The sequence below is a fragment of the Callithrix jacchus genome, chromosome 13 (assembly GCF_049354715.1).
Source record: "Callithrix jacchus isolate 240 chromosome 13, calJac240_pri, whole genome shotgun sequence".
Lineage (NCBI taxonomy): Eukaryota > Metazoa > Chordata > Mammalia > Primates > Cebidae > Callithrix > Callithrix jacchus.
Genome location: NC_133514.1, coordinates 60,331,106 through 60,346,950, shown reverse-complemented (window position 1 = coordinate 60,346,950; position 15,845 = coordinate 60,331,106). Strand labels below are relative to the sequence as shown.

Sequence of the window (15,845 nt, the reverse complement as noted above, 5' to 3'; positions counted from 1 at the left end):
ACAATGGCGCAATCTCAGCTCACGGCAACCTCCACCTCCTGGGTTCAAGCAATTCTCCTGCCTCAGCCTCCCGAGTAGCTGGGACTACAGGAGCACGCCACCATGCCCAGCTAATTTTTGTATTTTTAGTAGAGACGGTATTTCACCTTGTTAACCAGGATGGTCTCGATCTCTTGACCTCGTGATCCACCCGCCTCGGCCTCCCAAAGTGCTGGGATTATAGGCGTGAGCCACCGCGCCCGGCCGGCCATGTTTTTATCATATGCTAGAGCTAAAGAAAATATCTGCTGCATAAATAGTAGTTCCGAATTTTAAGCATTTGCTATTAGATATTGAAATAATATATTTAATAGAATACATCTTTGCAGTATCAGTTCAGTCTCCTGTGCCCTGCGAATTTTAAATTCTATATACCAGCTTCTCATCTAGGCAGAAACATTCTGAGCACAAGGAAACCCGCTGTGACTACTGAGATGATCTTTTCTGGCCCTGCTGCTGCTAAAGTAACCTGTGGCAAAACTTCCCTGTTTCTAGAAATAGCACAGTTGGTAACACAAGCAAGACTTGCCCGTGAGAATATGAAGCTCTTTGTGAAGCTAAAATAGACAATAAAGAGAAATAGGTAGGCACAGGTCCCAGGTCTCCCAAACAGGGTCTGTCTGCACACCTGGTTGAAATGTAAGGCTGACATAATTAAGAAGTAATTGGGCCGGGTGTGGTGGCTCAAGCCTGTAATCCCAGCACTTTAGGAGGCCGAGGCCGAGGAGGGTGGATTACCTGAGATCAGGAGTTCGACTAGCTTGACCAACATGGAGAAACCCCGTCCCTACTAAAAACACAAAAATTAGCCGGGCGTGGTGGTACATGCCTGTAATTCCAGGTACTCAGGAGGCTGAGGCAGGAGAATTGCTTGAACCCGGAAGGCAGAGGTTGCGGTGAGACAAGATCATGCCATTGCACTCCAGCCTGGGTGACAAGAGCGAAACTCTGTCTCAAAAAAAAAAGCAACTGGGAGAAGTCTATAATCCCAGCAATTTGGGAGGCCGAGGCGTGTGGATCGCCTGAGATCAGGGGTTCGAAACCAGCCTGGCCAACATGGCAAAACCCTGTTTCTAGTAAAAATACAAAATTAGCTGGGCGTGGTGGCACATGCCTGTAATCCTAGCTACTTAGGAGGCTGAGGCAGGAGAATCACTTGAACCCGGGGGCAACAGAGGTTGCAGTGAGCGGAAATCGCGCCATTGCACTCCAGCCTGGGCAACAGGAGTGAAACTGTCTCAAAAACCCAAAGCCAAACCAAACCAAGCCAAACCAAACCAAACCAAGCCAAACCAAACCAACCAAACAAACAAAAAACAAAACAACAACAAAAAAAGAAGTAAGTGGGAGGGTCACTCAGAGCACACGCCTCTTCCCGGAGGTTGGAAGCGTGCTTCCGCCATACCCATGGGAGGAGCCATAATCGTAGGCTGAGGCTGCCTTCCGACTGACTTCAGAGCTCAGGGCATACTGCGAGGCCTGCTGCTGGAAGGAGGAGGCAGACGCCTGACGGAAGGCCTCGGATTCCTGGCGGTGCGCGGCGGAGGAGCGGCTACTGTAGGCCGTGGAGCCCTGGGTGTAGATGGCAGAGCGCTTCTTCTCCTGCTGGTAGTGGCTCATGGTGGTGCGGAGGTCCTTGTTGCGGTAGCTGAGATCATAGTGCTGGTGGGACCTCTGATAAAAAGGTAGAGACATCCTGTGCCCCTTGAGGGAACTGGGCCACCTGAAAGAAGACCACACTTTTTGAGTGAATTATTAAGGAACAAATTCCATAGAACAAGTCATCTAAACCAATCTGTAAAAATCAGTACTCTTGGCTGGCTGCAGTGGTTCATACTTGAAATCCTAGCGAGGATCAGTTGAGGCCAGGAGCTCAAAATCAACCTGGCCGACACAGTGAGACCCTGTCTCTACAAAAAAAAAAAAAAAAAAAAAAAAAAAAAGGCAAGAAAGAAAGAAAGGAGAGAAAGAAAAAAGAAAAGAAAGAAAAAGTTAGTCGGGTATGGTGTGTGTGCCTGTAGTCCCAGCAACTCCAGAGGCGGAGGCAGGAGGATTGCTTGAGCCCAAGACTTCGAGGCTGCAGTTGCACTCAGCTTGGGTAATAGAACAAGACCCTGTCTAAAAAAATCAAATAAATATTAATATTCTTATGTTTTCCAAAAAGTAAACGGAGAAGGGTATGAAGTTTAGCATAACTGGATATTTAAAAAACTCCATAGCCCAGATGTGCCACTCCTGTCACTGTACCTTTCTTTTTTTTTTTTTTTTTTGAGAGGGACTCTTGCTCTTTCACCAGGCTGGAGTGCAGGGGCACGATCTTGGCCCACTGCAACCTCCGTCTCCCGGATTCAAGCGATTTCCCCTCCCTCAGCCTCCTGAGTAGCTGGGACTATAGGCGCACCACACACCCGGCTAATTTTAGTAGAGACGGGGTTTCACCATGGCCGGGATGGTCTTGATCGCCTGACCTCATGATCAAAGGGTTGGGATTATAGGTGTGAGCCACTGCGCCCGGCCCATGGTACCTTTTAAAAAAAAAAAATTGTATATAGGAGGTCTTGACAAAGTTTCTCTATCCTGGCTATTGTGCTTTTTCCTCAGACTCTTCATAATACATATTTCTAATCGTCTGCCATTTCATTCTTCATTTGGGACTTCATTTGGGACAATATGGAAGGATAGAGTCATGTGGTGTTCACTCAATAAATAATTAGCAGCACCTACTGTGTGCCTGGTACCATCCAGTAGTGAGGCTGGGCACAGTGGCTCATGCCTGTAATCCAGTATTTCAGGAGGCCGAGGCAGGCGGATCACTTGAGGTCAGGAGTTCAAGACCAGCCTGGCCAACATAGAGAAACCCCATGTCTACTAAAAATACACAAACTAGCCAGGCATGGTGGTGGGCACCTGTAGTCCCAGCTACTCTGGTGGCTGAGGCAGGAGAATCACTTGAACTCAGAGGTGGAGCTTTCAGTGAGCCAAGGTCACGCTATTATACTCCATACTGGGCAACAGAGCAAGACTCTGTCTCAGAACAAAAAAGAAAGACAGAGGTAAACAAAACAAACAAAATGCCTGTTCTAATCACCTGTACAGAACCCAACAGTCTACTGCAGGAGAAAGATAATAAAGAAAACAAGTATGAGATAGGTTAATGTGCCAAGTGCTGTAGAGAAAAACAAAGCAGGTAAGAGGGATAGATGCAATTTTCAACAGCCTCAGCAGGGATGGCTTTCCTAGAAAGTAACATCTGAGCATGAAACTTTCTGGGGAAGAGTATTACAGATGAAAGACCAGCACAAAGACACTGAAGAATGAACATGACTCCCGTGCTCCAGGAACCACGGATTGGCAGAGGTTCTGGAGGAGGGAGAGGTATAGGAAAGGATGTCAGAGAGGTGAGCTCTATGTGTGGGGGAAGGGCCAGTAGTGTAGGGTCCTATAGGTAGCAGTAAGGACGTCGGCCCTTATTGTGAAAGGGCTGAGAAGCCATTGGAAGACTCTGAGCTGAGACTCATTCTCACTGATGTCTGAAGATGGACTGTGGAGGGATGAGAGTGAAAGCCAGGAGACCCATGAAAGGGCTAAGCTGTATCCTCTCAAAATTCCTAAGTTGAAGCCCTAACCTCCAGTACCTCGAAATGTGACCATATTTGGAGATAGGGTCCTTAAAAAGGAAGTTAAGTTAAAATTAGGCCATTATGGGACCTAATCCTATATGATGGTGTCCCTACAGGAAAAGAAAACCAAGACCCAGATATGTACATAACAGAGGGAAGACCACGTAGAAACACAAGGAGAAGGCCATCTGTGAGCTAACAAGAGACTGGAGAAGAAACCAACCCAGATGACACCTTGATCTTGGACTTCTAGCCTCCAGAGTTGCAAGGTAATAAGTTTCTGTTGTTTAAGCCACCCAGTCCATGGGACTTTGCTATGATAGCCCTGGCAAAAGAATACAAAGGCCACTGAAATGGTACAGGCTAGAGGTGACAGTGGTAGCAGTGAAAGTGTGAGAGATGGTCAAGTTCTGCACAGGTTTTGAAGTTGGAACCAATGGCATTTGCTGAAAGTTCTGAATTAGGATGTGAAAGAAAGATGACGCCAAGGTTTTCGCCTGAGCAACTGAAAGACAAGTTGCTGTTAACTGAGATGGGGAGGAATGTGGGAAAGTATCAATTTGCGGTGGAAGAACAAGAGATTGGTTTCAGTGCTCTGCATCTGAGAGGCCTGTTAGATCTCCCAGAGGAGATATTTTACGTGGGAAGTTGGATAAGTGACTCTGGAGTGCAGGGGAGAGGTCCAGGATGGAGATCTGCGTTTGGGAGTCAACAGCATATAGGTGGTATCAAAAGCCAAGAAAACAGTTGAGAAGTATTATACACAGAAAAGAAAGTCCTAAAACTGGGCCAGGCATGGCGGCTCATGCCTGTAATTCCAGCACTTTGAGAGGCCAAGGCAGGAGGATTTCCTGAACCCAGGAGTTCGAGTCCAGCCTGGGCAACATGGTGAGATCTTGTCTGTATTATAAAATATAAGATAAAATAAAGTCCTAAAACTGAACCCTGGAGTATGCGAATCTTATATATAACCTCTCTCAAATCTCACAAACACTTCAAGCAAAGCCATAGTCTCAAACCAGAAAAAAAAAATTGTTTGCTCCATAAGGAATATGCAGGCTTCTAGTCTCCCTATGTAAAGAGGCAAGAGAATTGATTCCCAGGGTGGCAGCTGGCATTGTGAACTTGAGCTAACAGTTCTACTGAAAGTCAAAGGTATGTTTGTTTAGCTTAGGGTAGGGAGATGTCACATTGCCTCAGCTTTCTTGAATAGTCAGTCTACCGATAGCAGGCCTCTCAGCCAGGTTGACAACCCTGGATGAAGTAATAGTTTTATAAAAGTTCCACCACCAAATGTTTTAATAGTGTAGAATGAATTTTAAAGTGATCTGTTTTCTCCAAATCTCATTTTTAAAAAAAATTCAAAATGAAGAATGAATCCTTCTTGGTCAAGTTTAAAACTACTTTTTATTTAAACTATTTTAAAAGTCAGCATGTATTCCCTGGAGAAGAAAATCGAGCAAACTTCACTCCAGAAATATTTATCTTAGGGCTCATGGAAGATATCAGTCTACATGGCATGTCCTAAGAGAAAAAAATAGCTACCAGCAAGCAACTTTGCTTCAGCCCCTAAATAGATTGCTATTTTCTGCTATAAAATATAGAGGATAATTACCATGTCTAATTAATAATTACTAGATGAATGTTGCTAAAACAAAGGGGTTAGAAAATGTTAATACAGAATTATGTTAGGCAGATATAAAGATATTAGAGAAGTTTATTATGATACATACTACATTATAACATGGCACGTTATTTGAATGATTGTCAAATAAATAATAAAGAACCTTGTTATGTGTTGTTATAAACTCAATTCACTCCCCCAAATGATTTTAAATGCTGTTATTTTTACAAAATGAAAATTGTAAATGTCTTGCCCAAATACTATTTTTTATTTTCCCCAAATATATTTATTTTTAATAATAGTTAACATTCCTCTCACAAAGATAGTAGGTTACAAGTAAACAGGATTTGAGTTGAAGTCGACACTGCTGATTGTCACTGCCCTGACCTCTGGAACAAAGGTACAACCACCCCCTCTTCATCAAGTAAGTCCTTGAAGTCAACTAAAGCCAGGGTTAGCCCCAACACATGACAGCTGGAGTATGTTGGGAGAAAGGATGGTTTTAGTGTCTTTTTTTTCTTTAAGACCTAAATTTTCTTTCTGAAAATAATTTGAGATTTTAGGAAGAAATACACATTCCATAGCTTTTGATGAAATACATTCCATGATACTTTTGTACAGGCATTAGAGGGCAAAAGTGGATGAAAACGATTTCCAGAAAGATCACTATGTGGAGCTCTATGTTGCCTCTGAAATACTACTTAACCATTTTGAGGCCATGAATATCATTGTGCACGCTCACATTTATCCACATTGCATTGTCACAGCAAGATCACTGAATTATCAACTAGCGACTTCAGAGTTCACTTTCCTTCTTTTGGTTTAATTTGTAACCAGGAAGCATTGTATGGCACATGGAGGATTGAAAATGCAGGGCCTCCTGTCTCTCATCCATTCTATATTTCAACCAAACTGTACTTGGAAAGAGCATTTAACACACGCTTACAGTTTGATCTGAGGCAAATATGACCTCCTTACAGTTCCAGGAACAGGAGCTTAATTTCAGAAGAATACAGTGATGAGAGAGAAGAGCTGTGCCAGCCCAACTGGCATCCGCCTGTTCTGCTTTCCCTCCCTGGAGCTTCACTTTCCTATTTCTCTGTTATTCTGACATCTCTTTGAGAAAACTGCTGAGTTCAGAAGCCAGAAAGCAACCACTTACACTGCAGTGCTGCTAAGCTCATAGGCTATCAAGTGCATTCTTCTGCCTCAGTGTCACACTTACCAGTTTCCAAAGGAGTAATGGTGGTGGAAATGTTCCGATGAGGCCGAGGAGCTGGATGAGAGAATGAAAACTCCACTGAGGTTGAATCCAAGAAAATGTTAAGAGGCAGGGCTAAAGACAGGACCCTGGGGGCCAGTTCAAAAATAATGCATGTGGTCAGGCAGTCGAATGTCAGGCCACACAGCCAGCCTTTTATGGCCAAGAAGGCAGATAAATATAGCAGCAGATGGGGAGGGTAGTCCCAAACCAGGAGGAGGAGAGGGGCACGGGCAGGTAGCTGCCTCAGGAATGTCATTACGTAATGCCGATCAATGGGTGTGGCCCGATTAAAGCAAATAGAGGATTTTCATTTGGCAGCAAGAGGTGTTTTCATTATCACTTTATCATTAGATAATTTTAAAGCGTAATGGAAAGAGTGGTTTGTGTGTTAAGAGCTAAAAATAGGTGTAGTAATATGATTCTCAAAATGGACTTCATGGAATTTTAATGCCAAGATATGGTTCTGGGCATGCTGTTAATAACACTTGTACAGTACATTTAAAAGATACAAAGAACTTAAAGACATACAGTACATTTAAAAGAAAAAAGAACTTGAAGCTAACTAAAGGGAAAACAAGGAAGAAATGGGTTACACGTGGTGGCAATTTTTGCCTGACATCAAGGTCACTATTTCTCTCATTTCAGGAAAATTTAGAAAGTTAAGTCCCAGCTTCAAGACTGATATTTGATTTCCTGTTGATTAACTAAAGCCTTTTGAGACGCAACTCAGTGTTTTATCTTTCCTAATTCAGAGTAGGGTCAGTCCATCTAATAAGAGATTCTCTTTCTTTGTTCTTAAAATGGTGTGACCAAGTAAGAGGAGGTAGAACCCGGTGGTGAGAGCCTGTGTTGTGGATTCAGACCAGATCTAGTTCCCACTATACTAATAGCGTAGCCACATAACCTCTTGCAATGTATTTCTCCTTCCTAAGCGTTGCATTTTTTGTATATAAAATGGGGATAATAATATTCAAATTATAGGATTGCTATGGCAATTAAATCTGATACTGCAGACAGAGCACTTAACCTAGTGACAGTCACATAATATAGACTCAATAAATATAAGCTATTATTACTGATAGCAATAATATCAAAGCTCATTGTTAGATTATATGCATTCAGCAGGTTGGTGTTTTGATCTATTGGCCTTATGATCTGACAGTGATATTACATCAACTGAACAAAGATCACTTGTGTCTATTACATTTTTTTTTTCTTTTTGAGACAGGGTCTCACTCTGTTGCCCAGGCTGGAGTGCAGTGGTACAGCTCACTGCAACCTCTGCCTCCCCGGCTCATGCAATCCTCCCATCTCAGCCTCCTGAGTAACTACAGGCTCTTGCCACCACACCCGGCTAATTTTTTTTTTTTTTTTGGTAGAAATTGAGTTTCACCATATTGCCCAGGCTGGTCTCAAACTCCCGGACTGAAGAAAGCCACTCACCTGGGCCTCCCAAAGTGCTGGGATTAACAGGCTCTTGCCACCACACCCGGCTAATTTTTTTTTTTTTTTGGTAGAAATTGAGTTTCACCATATTGCCCAGGCTGGTCTCAAACTCCCGGACTGAAGAAAGCCACTCACCTGGGCCTCCCAAAGTGCTGGGATTACAGGCATGAGCCACCGCGACTGGCCCATCATTACTTTCTTGATGATGACTACAGTTAACACTGTTGAGGACCTATCTAGTGCCAGACACTGGGATAGGCAGCTTATATACATGATCCTGCTGAATTCTCATCATATCTTGTAAGGAACAGCTTCATTACATAGTCGAGGAAAGCAAGGCTTCCAGAAGGGAAGGCATTTGCCAAAGATCACACAGCTGGTAGACAATGGAAATGCAATTCATTCAGAGAGATTTGATTCCAAATCCCATGTACTTGTAGTCATGAATTGCTGTCTCCTCCAGTGACATTTTGTTGATAAGAAATTGGATATTTTGAAATGGCTTTTCAAGCGCAATATGGGTCTTCACTTATAACAGAGTGTTAGCTTCTGAGCTACTCAAAGAATACAAAATAATCTATTCCACCTACTTCTGATCCAGTTACCTGTGAAATTCAACCTGGCATTTCTTCATATACATACATCTGCTCTTAGCGAGCGTGTGGACATTTTAGCTATCTGGAAGCCATAGAAGAATTTTCCAAGTGTTATGTTCCCCAGTCATCCATTTGTTCTCTAAACATGCAATAAAATGCAGTGATTCTTCTCAAGTTTTATCCACCAGACATTAGAATGATTCCTGGTGAACCATTTCTCTAGAAAACATTGGTAAATTGTTCTAAATCTTCTCAAAGCAGAAAAGAGGAAAAATAAAAATAGGGGATATAAATCCTCATAATAATAGCTAATACTTAATGACTATTTGCTATGTTCCAGGAAGTAATACTGTTTTACAATATCTTATTTGATTATCATATGCATGATTATCATGAAAACATTTTATGGATTAAGAAATTGAGATTTATGGCCAGACATGGTGGCTCACACCTGTAATCCCTTTGAGATGGCACTTTGAGATGCCAAGGTAGGCAGACTTCTTGAACTCAAGAGTTCGGGACCATCCACAACATGGCAAAACTCCGTCTCTACAAAAGTACAAACATTAGCCAGGTGTTGTGGCGTGTGCCTGTAGTCCCATCTACTCAGAAGGCTGAGGTGGGAGAATTGCTTGAGCCTGGGGAGGTCGAGGTTGCAGTGAGCCAAGATCGCACCACTGCACTCCAGCCTGAGCAACAGAGTGAGAGAGACCCTGTCTCAAAAAGAAAAAAAAAAAAAGTTGAGATTTAGAGAGATTAATATCCTTAAAGTCACACAACCAGAATATGACAGAGGATGAAACCCAGGACTGTTCTACACAGATCATAGCCTCCTCTATATTACACTGTGCTGCCTCTCAACCATCTAATGGTGTGTGTGTGTGTGTGTGTGTGTGTGTGTGTATGTGTGCATGCACACATGTATGTTGATAGAAAGCAGCATGTGCCAATATTGTCCATTAGAAGGATGAACTGTTACAGAGAAAGAGTTTCATTTATGTTTCTTATGTAACAGATGATAATTTATTAGGTCAAAATTTACTGGCTACAAATATCAGTACATTGAAATATTTACTGAATTTTGATCCTTGTTAAAAATACAAAAATGGAGAAGTCCACACACACTATGGAAAACCTAAAATATTATCATTGATTCATTGATACTCAGGATCCCTGTGAAAGGCAGAATTCATTTCAGACAAATGTACAATAAGATTAGACTAAAGAAGCATGAGCTAGACCCAGCAGAATCTCTTAAGTGATCTTTCTGCTGTAGCATCATCTAAATTCAGCTTTTTCTAACAGCAAATTTATCTGAATTACAATTAGCTACATAATAAATTACATATGGTGATGTACTGGATGAAAAAACTAAAGAAGAAAAACTTGGGGTCATATGACTCAATTATTGTAATTTAGTTATGATTCCTTTATAGATGTGCATTCTGGGTCAATTACACTTACTCATGATGTCCTTACAGATGTGTAATTATCCAGAAAACTTACTGGAGTGCTAACCAGCTGTTAATTTCAAATTTCCTAGAAAATAATCTAATGCAAAACACTTTTTAAAAAAGGTTATAAATCTGGAAACTTCAGAAAATATTTTCTTCCAGAATTATACCTAGTTTTCAAAAATGGTTATAAAGTAGATACATGCTGTCCTCAAACTAACTGTAAAGGCATTAATTTTTCTTTACGTTTGAAGTGATAAGTTTAACTACCAATAGTATATCCTAAAAGCCAAAATAAATGTATGAATTATATTTAGCCACCTAGCAATTTTCCAGCTCATTTTTGCTTTACAGTAGGCTAGGTAGTTAGTTCAAATCTATACATGAGGGAATTGACAAAAGAAACAGTCTTCATAAATTAAATATAATGGAAACAAAACTTAAACTCCAACTGAAATGAAGAACATTTTTTCTTTCATTGCTGGTTTTGGTTAACAAAAACTCATGCATCAGTAATATACAAAAAGGTCTGCATTTACTCGAGTCAGTTGATAAAGCATTTATTGAAAACCTATAAGACATTAGGCATTGTACTATGTCCTAGCATACAAAAGTGACTAATTCATGCCCTCAAAGTAGCCACTAAAGTGATGGGTTAGAGCCCTTTGTCTTTGTTTGGTAACGAAGATTACATAGGAATATTTATGTTACAATGAGATAGGTGGAATGATGAAATGATGGACACAACACAGAAGGAGCATGTGATTATTTGTGATAGCTACAGAAAGCAAACACAAAAATAATCCCTTTACTTTAAAAGACAGGGATTAGCGAGTACAGTGGCTCACGCCTATAATCCCAGCACTTTGGGAGGCCAAAGTCAGCAGATCACTTGAGATCAGGAGTTTGAGACCAGCCTGGCCAACATAGTGAAACCTCATCTTGGCATGCGCCTGTAATTCCAGCTACTCAGGAGGCTGAGGCAGGAGAATTGGTTGAGCCCGGGAGGCAGAGGTTGCAATGAGCCAAGATGGCACCACTACACTCCAGTCTGGGCAACACAGCAAGACTCCATCTCAAAAGAAAAAATGGAATAAGGGAGCAAATCTAATGTGCACCTATTATGCAAAGCCCTATAGTAGATATGCAGAAGCCAAAAATGACTGACATTGGCCCCAGAAACAAGGATTTCCAAATTCTAAGCAATATTTCCTCAATGCAGATGCTTTCCACGGAAGGAAAAGCTTAACTAAATTGTTCAGTGAGTTCTTTCGAAAGCTGTAAATTTGCTGTATCCTTCCTACCTCACTGTTGCCTAATTTATAGGCAACACTAAAATAAGAAAGATATCATGTTTGGCAGCTGGTCCTGTTTATTGAGTAACTTTGAGGAATCATTTCACCTCTCTGAAGCTCCATTTTCTCATCTGTAAACTAAAGGGCTTAGAGCTAGGTGATCACTAAGGTGCTTTCCAGCTCTAATAACCTGTGCTGTCAATCCACAAAGTAACTGTTCTATTCTTGACTTCCTCATAAGCAGATTAGCAACATTCTGCGTGGAGCAACATGTGGGAAGAATAAAACAAATCCTCCTTGAGCCAAAAAGTCTGCTTCTACCTGCTGGCTCATCTCTGAAGTGTCATTTTATGACTTTAATCCCTACTATGCTGAAAACAATCCAGAAAGGTATTTCAGTATGTTATTGTTTCTTTTAAGTCTTTGTGTATAATGAGCAGAGGAGAGGGCGGGAAGGAGAGCGGGTGAGTGTGGGAGTGGCTGGAGGATGGGGCCTAGGACTCTTATCAGAAGCCACATTTCACCTAGTTTTTACATGAACTAAATCTAAACTAGGTGAACTGAATCTAAAACTAAAATTAGATCTTTTTTTTTTTTTTTTTTTTTTGAGACAGAGTCTTGCCCTGTCGCCCAGGCTGGAGTGCAATGTCGCAATCTCACTGCAACTTCCGCCTCCCAGGTTCAAGTGATTCTCCTGCCTTAGTCTCCTGAGTAGCTGGGAGTACAAGCACCCGCATTGATACCTGGCAAGTTTTTGTATTTTTAGTAGAGATGGGGGTTTCACCATGTTGGCCAGGCCAGCATTGAACTTCTGACCTCAAGTGATCCGCCCACCTTGGCCTCCAAAGTTCTGGGATTTACAGGCATGAGCTACCGTGCCTGTCCTAAAATAAGATCTGGTTTGAATATCGAATGTATCTGGGCAATGGCAAAATTAAGGCCAATATAGTCGACATCTTGCATCAGAATCCACAGGCTGTGAGGGACCCCTGTGAGCTCCCTTCCCAGTTGAGGATAGGTGAAGAAGTGCTGGGCCAAAAGCCCAGTCCTGGAGGAGGGCATGCCTGCCATGGTGCAGAACTGGCAGGTAAGTGGTGGGATAGGGCCTAACCCTTAGTCAGATCCTTTGCTATTACCCTGTCCTCTAGACTAGACTCCAGGCCATTAGGAAGCACAAACGTAATTCCACAGTGGCCTTGGTTTTTGTAAAGTGCTGTACTCATGGTCATGGAAAGGGAATTACTTTTTATTATTCATTGCTTGCCCGTATTTCTCTCTCTTCTCCTCAATTCCTTCCTGCATCAAAGATGTTTCATTTTGCCCATCTGAACCTTCTTCCCCTATTCACAGGAGAAGTTAGGGAAGCCCTTTATTTGTTAAGGTGCACCTGGCCCTTGGATTTGTTGGACAATTGGGTAGAAGCTGATAAAATACTTCCCTACAAGCCAAAGGAGCGGGAGAAGCAAGTGGCCTTTACTGAAGCTCCCAATACAGAGCAGGAGGAGTAATCTTGGCCTCTTCCAGAGCCCCAGATTCCAGAACAAAGGCTTGGCACCTCTCTTCCTAGACTACCCCTTCTGGAGGTGAAGGAGGAGAGACTCAGTATGAATGGACAGTGTCTTAAACGTCAGACATCTCCAAAGTCCAGCTGAGCCTTAGCCATGTTAAATATGTTCCAAGGCCACGGAAAGTTGACTGTGGTTATGTTGATCCACACCCTCCTCCCTCCACGCCCCTCCATCTCCCGCTCTGGTTAATGAAGAATTGTCTGTATGCTACATTATGGCTGAGGACAAAAAGACAGGTCAGGCAGCCAAGGCTGGTTAATCTTTTGGCTTTTCTGTGTCAGGACTTGTCAGGACTCTGACTTAGACAGAAATATTGCCCTTTCATCATTCACCAATGACTGTCAGTAAATGATGTGTTTGAATTTCCAGAAATATGATACAATTTCAAAATCTTGCATTTTGAGAAGAGAGATGGCCAAGTGTCAGCATATGCTTCACTGGTTTGCCAACCCTCGATCCCCATGTTCCCAAAGGACAACATGATGAAGACCAGGTGAACACCTGCAGTCACAGTGGGCTACATTACAGAAGAATCTTCACTTCAGAGCACCTGAATATTTCATCATGAGCATTCAGCATCCCTGCCCTTTGCCACAGTGGGAGATATTCTTTTTACACTGGATAGTAAGTGTGTCCGCCTTTTGCTGTGGCTGAAGACACTTCCTCTATCTTGAAAGGCTGTTCACTGTATGAACAGTCCTGCAGAAATAGCCTGCAACAAAGGAGAGCCAGAGCTTCACTTGTAACATGTGCTGAAACACGAGAGACCCGTGGAGAACTGTCACCCAACAATAACTGTGTGTTATTTTTACAAAAATAATATAGTTTTTTTCTTTCAAAGTAAGAACCAGAATAAAGATCAGCAGATCCGAGTCTCCAGTTTCAATTCATTTAGAATTTCCTTTTAACGGTTTATAGCAGTAAAATTGACACACCATAAATTAATTCATTTTAAGAGTAAAGTTAAGTGAGTTTTAGTCTATTTTTAAATTGTGCATCCATCACCAAAATCCAGTTTCAAAACACTTCCATCACCCCGAAAAGTTTCCTCAGGCTTGTCTGCAGTTAATCCTGGATCCCACCCATGACTGAGGCCACCACTGACCTGTCTCTACAGTTCTGCTTTTTCTAGAAATTTCACACAAATGGAATCCTACCATATGTAGTCTTTTGTATCTGGTTTCTTTCACTTGGCCAGACGTTTTTGAGTTGCATCTGGGGTGTCCTGGGATTCAGCAGCATGTTTCTTTTTATTGCCAAGAATTATTTCACTGAAAGATATACTACATTGTGTCTCTCCATTCATCAGTAAATGGACATTTGCATTATGCCTAGTTTGAGGCTATTATGAATAATGCCAACTTAAATCTTAAAACTTAAAATCTGTTTTTCCTTATTTAATTAACCAAATGAAATATCAAAACACTGACCAGGATGGGCATGGTGGCTCATGCCTGTAATCCCAGCACTTTGGGAGGCCAAGGTGGGCTAATTGCTTGAGCTCAGGAGTTCAAGACTAGCCTGGGCAACATGGCAAAACCCCATCTCTACAAAAAAATAGCAAGATGTGGTTGCATGTGCCTGTAATCCCAGCTACTTGAGAGGCTGAAGCAAGAGGATTGCTTGAGCCCAGGGGGTTGAGGCTGCAGTGAGCTATGATTATGTCACTGTACTACAGCCTGGGTGACAGAGTGAGACCCTGTCTCAAGAAAAACAAAACAAAAACAACAACTAAGGTATAGAGAAGTTTAGTAATTTTCTCTAGAACACACAACTAAAAAGTGTTAGAGCTAGGATTCAAATTCAGATAACTGAGATCCAGAGTTAATATGCTTAAATGGTGTGCGATATTTTCTGCATAAATGAAAACAAAGCATTTCTGGTAAAATTCTATAACTTTTCCAATTTCTAAAGTAATATAGATACTAGATACCATTTTTTCATGTGAGACAGGGCTGTTTCCAAGTATAAATGTGATTGTGTTCTGTTTTCCTCTTTTTCTCTCTTTCATACCCCCAGAGTCCCATTTCTTCCCTCAGTCCATACTGAAACAGAAACAAAGATGCAAGAACAAAACAAAACCACCCTTCAGACTCTGCAGTCTCAGATGCAGCTTACAGAGCTAGCATTTCCTATCCTGCCTACTAGATAACACTGAGCCTTAAAGGACAAGGAAAAAGGCAGAGTGGCCCCTAGAATGGGAAAGCAAGGATCGATAGAAGGGATAGGTGATCCTCAACCTGAAAGGAAAAGGACATCTGATGGAAAGAACAGGGGAGCAGAGAGAAAGAGAATATTTATTTTTAGAAACAGCCTTTTAAACTTGGAGACATTATGGTAAGTGAAATAGTCACAAAGAGCAAATACTGCATGATTCCACTTACATGAGGTACCTGCGATAGTCAAATTAACAGAGACAGAAAGTAGAATAATAGCAACCAGGGCCTGGGTGGCTGGGTGGGAGGAATTAGGAGTTAGTATTTAATGGGTATGAAGTTTCACTGGGGGTGATGAAAAAGTTCTGGAAATGGGTAGTGGTGATGGATGCAAAACAATGTGAATGTACTTAACGCCAGAGAAATATGCACTTAGAAATGGTTAAAGTGGTAAATTTTGTGCTATACATATTTCACCACAATTTTAAAAAATGAACTCTTGCTAGTTCATCACTGCTTAGCACAGACAGCCTTGCTTTCAGCAGTCCTGGACATTGATAACCTCACCCTCCATAACAGAGATGTTGGAGGAGGAGGTAAGTGCACCCACGGGATACACCCCTTCCCGCTGGGAACAGTTGCTCTCTCTATGAAAGTCAGTAACGGATGCACCAGTCACACTTGGTTCTCACCAATGTCCTACCCTGTCCACAGCCGTCCTTTTAATAGCAATGAATGAATGTGTTGTATTGGTCTGCAATAATTTGCTGGTTGCTTGGCCTG

The 15,845-nt window shown here is 41.9% G+C and overlaps 1 protein-coding gene across 4 annotated transcripts in view; it reads right to left on the bottom strand.

The window, feature by feature from the left end:
- Positions 1 to 15,845, bottom strand: part of MYOM1 (myomesin 1) — a 195,149-nt gene that overhangs the window by 167,159 nt on the left and 12,145 nt on the right. For 2 of the 4 annotated variants that reach the window (XM_035270669.3, XM_035270672.3), the window contains exons 1-2: positions 6,509 to 6,674; positions 1,445 to 1,762 (exon numbers count right to left, since the gene is read on the bottom strand). In XM_035270669.3, the coding sequence (XP_035126560.1) occupies positions 1,445 to 1,734 (290 nt within the window). In that variant the 5' untranslated portion in view covers positions 1,735 to 1,762; positions 6,509 to 6,674. Of the gene's footprint in view, positions 1 to 1,444; positions 1,763 to 6,508; positions 6,675 to 15,845 lie in introns of those variants that run through there. The other 2 variants (XM_035270670.3, XM_078347837.1) reach the window with 1 other exon arrangement.